At 44.0% G+C, this 8,800-nt stretch overlaps 1 protein-coding gene across 1 annotated transcript; it reads left to right on the forward strand.

The window, feature by feature from the left end:
* Positions 1 to 624: 624 nt before the first annotated feature.
* LOC131258661 (general odorant-binding protein 56d-like) lies at positions 625 to 1,289 on the forward strand. Its single transcript, XM_058260020.1, has 3 exons — positions 625 to 718; positions 785 to 931; positions 991 to 1,289. The coding sequence occupies exons 1-3, from the start codon at positions 653 to 655 to the stop codon at positions 1,201 to 1,203; spliced, it is 426 nt and encodes a 141-aa protein (XP_058116003.1). The 5' UTR covers positions 625 to 652; the 3' UTR covers positions 1,204 to 1,289.
* Positions 1,290 to 8,800: the final 7,511 nt, after the last annotated feature.

The raw sequence follows: 8,800 nt of genomic DNA on the forward strand, positions 1-8,800 counted from the left end.
GTATGTGTAGGAAGTGGGCTTGCCTCATCCGGATTGACACGATAGTTGAGGTGCTCTCGTCCGATCGCTACGAATCTTGGAGGGGAACTGTTACAAGAATAATTCGCTGTTACCAGATATTTGCTATAAGTTCAATCTAACCGCTTTTTCTTCGTCTGGTTGTTTGAATATAACAGCAGTTTGTGAACTTTGATGTCGAATGATTGAAACCGTACTACGTAACGAATAGATAAAACACGACTATGTTGTCTTAACTAAGAAAACGATAAGGTAAACCGAATACTGTAAACAATTTAATTGAGCATTTGAGCATTTGTTTGAGGAGGTAACTTGAAAGTAGAATATTTGAATAATTTTAATCGACCTCCTGTCGATTCCGAATCACCCCGATCAGTTTGCGCGGTTCCGATGCAAATGTACCAATCTCGGAACTCGACTGCATCTTCCGATTGTCTCACACATACCTGTAGAACAAGGTGTACTTTATCTCCCTTTATCGTTGTTTGTCTTTGCCCGCCCTTAGAGCTGTGAGAAATCTCCCCCTTCTCTCAAGCCCTGCTACCGAAGGTTTAAGTATAAAAGCCCGTGGGAGAAACTTCACCGACCGATAGTCCAACACCTGATCGCAAACCGGCGAGTACACACAGTCGTCATGAAGTTCTTAGTGTTTGCGATTGTTGTGCTGAGTGCAGCTTCCACTCCGAAAGCAGAGACATCAGTAAGTCAGAGGTTTGTGTGTGTTTTTTTTAATCCCATAAAAACGATACTTTTGTGTAAATTCTAGACTATATCCACATTGGAAGATGTTGGAAAAATTGCCAACGGTGAAACGTTTGCATTGGAGTGTCTAATCGAGAGTGGAATTAAGCTGGATTCGCTTGCGTCGTTGGCTACTAGCAGCGATTTGGATACGCCAAACAGCCAATTGAAGGTGAGCAAAGCACTCTTCCGTTCGCAGACCAATGAAACCATTTTCCTCCTCCACAATAGTGCCTGTTGAAGTGTTTCTTCGAGAAAACGGGCTTCATGGATAAGGAAGGGAAGCTGCAGGAGGACGTTATCACCGAACAGCTGTCCCTGTTCACGACGAAAGACCGCATCGATGCGTTGGTGAAAAACTGTAACTTCCAAGAGCCGGACGCTTGCGAAACGGCCTACAAGGTGACCGAATGTTACTTCCAGAACAAGGCGGGTCTTTTCTAAGGAACGGAAGCTGGAAACCCTCAGCCGGAAGCGCACAGTTCATTAGTGCAGTGCAATTTCCACGTAACAATTATGGGTAATTTCCCTATCCGCTCGAGTGCTCCGTATTTATGTGTGTGTGTGTCCGAACCGTGATTGAGCGGCGATTTGTGATTTGTTAATAAATTTCCCAACGAATGACAAGTGAATCGTGTGAATTTCCTCCAACAGAAAGCACCGTGGGATTGGAAGCTGTTTGTGCTGCGACCTAATGAGATAAATTAAGCCGATCACGCGAAGGGCGAAAAGAAGCGGATTTACGGTAAAAACCGATGTCGATAAGCGGATCGGAAATGCCGATCAATAATTCACACATTTTTAATGAGTCGATGAGGGAGTGTTTGTAACAAAACAGCTCTTTGTTGGTTCGTATTAGCATTGGATCGTGCGATTTTCTACCGCCTTCAACCAGACTTGTGATTCACTTTGAGTCAAGATCAACTGGTGATTTTCCGCTAGAGGCTTTCAATGACCTTCATTCAAATGTAAAGATAATTCTCCCATAAAACTCTTTACTGAAGGTGATGAAGAAATCAGTTTTCTCCAATATAAACCTTTGTTTACGATGTGAGTATCTCACTACTTTTGTTTACATTGTTCAATAAACCATTTGTAAGTTAGAACCGTCGTAAAACATGCTTGCAAAATTACACTTTTACCACCAAACGGAGGCTAATGACTTTGAATAGCACGTTTGACATGCTTCGGGCATCGGAAATACGTACGTTCAAAGCAACATAAACTTTGTTAAACATCTCCGGTGCAAAGGAATCGGTGGTAACATTTTTCAATTAACCCCAAACGAACCTTTACACAAGAGTGCCGCTTTCTTTACGACTCAGAAGGCACGTTCGTGCTTCGTGGGCTCGAGTACATTTCCTCCAGAGCGCCTCGGTTGTCAATATACCAATGCACTGTTTGCATCATAAAACCCGGTCAATGATTCTATCCGTTTCTCCGACCGACGAACGGACGAGTATTTCAGGCAAAAATTTATCAGCACATTAAACGCACTCGATCATTTCGGGTGGGGACCTAAATTTCCCTCAAAACTGCACCCCCTTCGCCCGTGGGTGGCTTTATGTTTCTTTTGTTTTATATTTTACCCCCTCCAAAAAGACTCACGTTTTTTCCCGGTCCGACGTGCAATGTAGATTCGGAAATGGGTAACACGATGATAAATTTTAACGTTTACATCGTTTAGACAGAGTCCCAGTTCCGGTTCCTCTCCCCCGGAAAAGAGGCGCCGTAAACGCGCTCGTAAGACGCCGATCCGGTCCGAGGACGAGTTTTCCCGTCCGATTTATGGGCACGTCCCGGGGAAGGAAGTTCCCTTTGGAACGGTCATCGAATATTTTAGTAGACACTAAGTCCAAACCCGGCCCCCGTTCCATCGGATCTGATTTTCCTCTCAATTTCACTAACTCCCGGGACGTGTGGTGCGAACAATAGCACCTCGCCTTCCTTCAATCCCTTGGTGTCGCTTTTTAACGATTTTCCCGTTTGGGGGGTAAAAAAAAACTGCGCACCAAAGACACTGTCGCCCAACACCGAAATGAGGGCACAATGCCCCGTACCTTCCCACACCCTCCCGACGGGAGGTTCTAAATCATTCGCGCAGTCAGCGAGTAAATTTGTCACACATTTTATAGTTATCGGTCATAAATTGTACGACCGGCTCGGGATAAATCCCGAAAATTGTGTTACCTCGTCGGACCATCGATGGGAAATGTCCTCCGCTTTAGAACGCACCAAGGGCAGGATTCTTTAAGCGTGGAATGAATGCTCTAAAAAGAAGGCCGCTCGTAAATCGACCAGGAGCTGACTAAACTGACGAAGCATGAATTTAAAGACATTAGTATTCGTGGACGAGGCACCATTGGTCTTGTGAAAAACGGTTCATAAAGCTTTACGTGACATAAGCAAGAACGAAATACTTTGATTTGAACTTCAAACTTCTAGCTAAAATATGATGCAACAACTTATCTTTTGTTTTATTAATAGAGGTTTTAAAATAACAAATTAGCGTGAAAGTATTTGTTGGACCTAATGAGAGCTCATGTGTACTGTTTTGAATGTATAATAAAGTTAGTTTAGGATATAACGTAAATTTGGAGGAAGCTTTTACTTTGCGCTTTCATGTTAAAGTAGAACTAAGCTTCAATAATCGTAATTCAGTTAGTCCTGACCTACAAGCCAGAACCCGTGCATCTGGTGCATTTATGCTCCAAGACTACTAGGGTGAACGTTAGCTCCCGGAAACATCATCGTTATGGTTGAAGGCAGTTTATTAAAATTTAATTCCTAATTTCTCCGCACGACGATGATGAGAATGCTGCGTGGAAGTTTTGTGCATCTCCAGAGGAAACCCAGCGCAAAGGAGCAACTTTGTGCACCTTGTGCGTCGGTTGGTTTAATTAAAAAAGCCCGTCTAGCGCTCGGGAACACCGTTTTTCGCGTCCCACATGCGGGACCTTGGAGTTTGGAAAAAGCACGATTTTCCCTGCCACTCGACGGGAGTTCAAGCTACTCCGCGAATTTCCCCGCGGAACGGTGTGTCATACCATTTCGCATGTCGAATTATTATTGAGCGGAATTTTCCCGTGATTTTATCACCAGATCCCGTCCCTTTCACTCTCATCTCATTATCTTGTTCTCATATATACACACACACATGGCTGGTTGGATCGTAAAGTTTTTGGAAGTCTCATTGCAATCCCGGTGGAGAACTTTCCATTCGGTTTCCCTCGTGTTCCTTTTTCGCTCAGGTGTTAGGCTGACAATGTGCCACCGTAAGTCACCTAAGGTCGCCCATGAGCTTTTCATACCTCCCAGCAACCTTTTCTCCACACCACGAGACCGTCCGGGAGTGGATGCTTCTACGAGCAACGGAGCAGCGGTGGAAAAAAGGTCAACAAACTTTTCCGCTTTCGGATTAGATCATAATTAAGACGGGACCCACCGGGACCCAACCTGCGCCTGCACGTATGGGAGTGCGTGTGTATGTGAGAGAGCTGGCAGAATATCAGATTGCTCCCGTGCCGTCGGGGACCAAAACTGGCTTTGAAGTTTGGCCCGTGTGTTCCCCCGTCGGTGACCTTCAAAAAGGTTCTCAAGATGGCATTAATTTTTAAGGATACCTCATACACTCCGACAAACTCACAAAGTCCCCCGGGAGGAATAAGAGGGTCCGTTTTTGCTAATCATATTAAATTGTCGACAATACGGTTCGGTTAAGCTATGTTTTAATACACGGGAAATATTAAGCACACAACTAATTTCATGTCTTCCGGGCTGTTTTAAAGCAAGACATTTTCATTTGCCTGGTTTTAATTTGATTATTTTGTTCCGGGTCTATTTTGAATGTGTTGTTTAAGCCAGCCAAAAATTTTAACCAATTTATATTGCATTTTTGTTTTAAGTTCAAACAAAATCGTGGTAGCCAAACTAAGAAAGTTTTGAAACAGTTTAACTATTTTATTGTTTACAAAAATAAGTGCTTCTATCGTATCTTTAAAACTCATCGGAAAACAAAATTTTATAAAACTATTCCAAAGCATTAAAAAAATGTGTCTGAATTATTTTGAAAATGTAATTATTTCGAAAAAGATTAAAAATCCCAAAGAAAAATTACGCCTGAGTCAACACAATGAATGTAGATTCAACAGAATCCAAACCAATCACGCCTGAAAGACAAAGGCATCGGTTGAAGGAATTGTTTTACAGCCGGGCAGAAGTTTTCCGTTGGCAAAAGTAACAAGTATCTTAATCAGTTGGATCAACATTCTGCTCATTTTCCCCCTCCCCCCAGCGAGTTGTGCTAAATAATTTACCAAGTTCTCTCGGAAAAGCTCCGCAGCTCTGAGCAATCGGAACGCTATGGAAACGGATTTTCCCAAAACCAAAAACATGGTCGTGGAAGTGGAACCGCGAGGCGATACACGCGGGCCTGCAAACATACTCATTTACCACTTGCACACCATTTTGTTTCATTTCGGGCGAAAAGTTCTAATGAGTTCCACGGGCGAGAAAATACCCTTCCGAACCCCGCATTCGGCTTTGGCCCACCACCCTCCCAGCCATCGACATTTTGAAAAACCAGCTGAATGTAATAAACAATATATCACCGAACCGCAAACAAATGATGTCAAATTAATCGCAACCACGGCCCGATTTTCCTCCGCCATTTCCACCGAATGGTCCCCGATTCGGGATGGCATGGTTCTTGGCAGCACGTACACACTCGGAAAAGGGCGAAATTTTCCCGCGACGAGAAGTTCTCCTTCTGCAAACGCAAAAGTTGCGAAACCGGAAGCTCGCGAAGCACAAAATTGAGAACGTACAATTTTCACCATCCTCCGAAGAGTTTCCCGTTTCCTCCGAGATTCCCTTCAACTGCAAGTAGGTGAGCGGCATGTACAAAGAAACAGCATAAATTCTCATTTTCGCCACCGGCATCAATTCGCCTTTGTTTACCACAAGCTTATCTCTTTCCCGGTTCAGATCTGGAACCGTCTCGGAGGTTTTTGAGGGAAGAAGGGGGTGCATTTTCCACCTTCCAGCCGGGTTCCGGTTTCCATCCACAATCAAATTCCTGTTCATTCGTTGATGAGTACGGGCGAAATCGAATTAAAAGTTTTCCGCCCACCCCCACTGGCCTTACGGGGTCCATTTTCCCGCCATTCTTTCCCAATCGCAGCTTGCTCCATTTTCCGACCTCGTCTGCTTCCACCGAATATCGAATATTCTTCACCGCTGACGAGGGGTAGAAATGGGAAAACCGAAAATTTATTCAAATTTAATATGTTTATGTTTGCACTTTTCCCTCCCCCCCCCCCCCACCGCTCCCTTTTCCCCATCCAAGGGGTGAACCGGCTTTTATCATCTTTCGTTTTGGGGATACTCTCGCTCCGAACACAAAATGAGCCAGAAAATTTGGTCAAACTCCTCCCCGTTTGGCGTTTGTCAAGGTTCCTGGAGTGGGGAAACGGAAGTCCTCGGAACTTGGTGCTGGGAAGATCCGGTTTTCCGGGAAACCTTCCAGCGAACAAACACCCGAAAGTAGTTCAATTACAGATTTATTGTTGTCCGTCGCTCGGAGAAGGATGACTTTTCGTTGGTGTTTGTTGGGATGTGAGGTGGTGTTCCTATTTTGTTTTTTGCTTGCTACTTTTGGCACACCTTTCATTTAAATTGGCAGGGGAAAATACGCACACACACGTAACAGTGCCTCACAACATCCCACCTCGTTCCTCCCGGGAACGGTGAGCACTTTTGGCAAATTAGTCAATTTTGTGTTCCCAATATATTCCGAGAACCAGGAGAATTCTTGCACATCCTGTTGAACGATGTTGCTCGAGGAAAAATACTCCCAGCTCCCGGGCAGGGATTCTCAAACTTTTGTAAAATCTTTAAATATTTATTATTTAAAGAAGATGAGTTCACAGTAGTGTTGTGCTTAATGAATCTTTCGGCGAGATTCATTCATATGAATCTTTCACGTAAGATTCATTCAGATGGATTCATGATTCTTTGGGGATTTGAATCTTCAAAGCTTAATGAATCTTTCGAAACCTTCATGAATCTTCATGAATCTTTCATGGATCTGCCACGAATCTCCCCGATTCTTTCATAGGCGTGGAGAATACGACAAAAAAAGGGGTCCCTCAACCCAGTTTTGGCAGGTGACTTTTCATCAGCTGGTGTGTCTTCAGGATTCATTAATCTCTCGACGAAAGATTCATGATTTCCTTATAAGGCAGGGATCCATTCAGATTCATGAATCTGAATCAGATTTACACAACTCTAGTTCACAGTTAATTTTTGTTTGGTTTGTATTTATTTTGGATATTTTAGTTGACGCTGTTCATAACGTAGTGTTTGACCCTTTTTATAATTGTTGTTAATTCCGGGTAATCCTTACTTTGTAATATTAAATAAAAAAATAAAAATTGAGAAACATCAATGACAGATCGAGAAGAAAATTTCGAGATCGAGAAGAATTCAGCTTGAGAATCACTGAATTTACTGCCATATCCAAAAACGAAACTAAAACTTCCTCCCAAACCGACCCGAAAGTGTGTGGTGTGGGCAAGTAGAAGTTTTACAGGTTTTTCCTCGTCGTTCGGGGAAACCCGAGCGTGACCGAGAAGTCGATAAAACCGCACCGTATTTGTCATCACATTCAATACCGTATTTGGGGGGGTAATGGAGCCGCCGCCATCGTAAAAAGCCACCGTTCCCGGATTTCGATTCCCCCGATGAGACGGAACTCACGTGCCTTCCCGGGTGACATCACGCGGAAGTGATTGTTATGACGTATACGTATGTGCGATAAAACAGCCATTCGAATGTTTGCGTCCGGCGGAATGGGCGAATGTTTTGTAGTGGCCTTCAGTGAACCTGAGTAACCTGAGAGAAGGGGAGATCCCCTAGTTAATGGGCCCTCCATGGGGACGGTATTCCCCCTAGGGTGGGGTAGTAAAAGGACATAAAAGAATATGATGCCCCAACGTCCCGGGGAGTTGTTTATCTCCCATCCCGGATCACTCAGGTCCCCGAACCCGGCCAAATCCCAGGAAAATGGAACGGATCAGTTGGGAGTTTGAGTTCGGTTCCCCATTTCCGTTTCATGTTGCAGGCTTAAGGCATTTGTTACATTTCATGCGACAAGCAAACTTATTATTCGCCAATAAGCAGAAACATCACAACGTCATGTTAAACATCATTTAAATATAAAAAAGAGAAAGTCCACAGAAATCCGGTGGAATTCGCTCATATTTCATCAAATGCCCATTACAAAGATTTATTGAGTGAACCGAAGGGAGCAATCCGCACGAAAGCCCCGTAATCTGATACTATTTATGACAGCACCGAAACGCACCGGGCAAAGCCATGGCGTCAAGCTTTTGAAAATTACATTTCCCCCGCCCGAAAACCGCTCGCGGGGACATCGAAATATTCAAAACATCCGCAACCAGAACACGAGAAGGGACGTAATTTATTGGGATTCTTCTCCGAAAAGGTCAGATTTCATGTTCATTCAAACCGCAATCCGGTGGCGGGCGGGCGGGGGGACATCTTATCCACCGTTTCTCGGGCGACTCGAGGAGAAGAAAACCTTGTTCCTTCTTTCGACCAATTGTTGTAGGAGTCACAAAAGAATTTCGCTTTGTTGCCCCGTTTGTTCTCCGCAAAAGCGAAAGGCTAGATGACAAAGGTAAAGTCTTCGGGAGGCATTTTCGGGCAATTTACTGCAAGGATTCAGTTCTGAAACCTTCTTATGGTCCGGTGGGACGCTTTAATGAAACAATATGAATCTTGAGGAAAATCTATTCGTTAAGAACATCCTCTCGAAAAGAGGATTCTTGGAGCAAGACGGAGGAAACCTTTAGCACAAAGAAGCGATGAGAATGGAAGATGGGATGAAGAAACTAGTCACTCGTAATAGTTTCACCCTCTTCCAAGGCCATTGTCCGGCTTGGCTTTGCACGGAAAACTTACCACACCAAAAAAAAAAAAAACTAAAACCCCATCGCTAGCTCGGGAAAACTGGCCG

The sequence above is a fragment of the Anopheles coustani genome, chromosome 3 (genome assembly GCF_943734705.1).
Source record: "Anopheles coustani chromosome 3, idAnoCousDA_361_x.2, whole genome shotgun sequence".
In the NCBI taxonomy this organism is placed as follows: Eukaryota; Metazoa; Arthropoda; class Insecta; order Diptera; family Culicidae; genus Anopheles; species Anopheles coustani.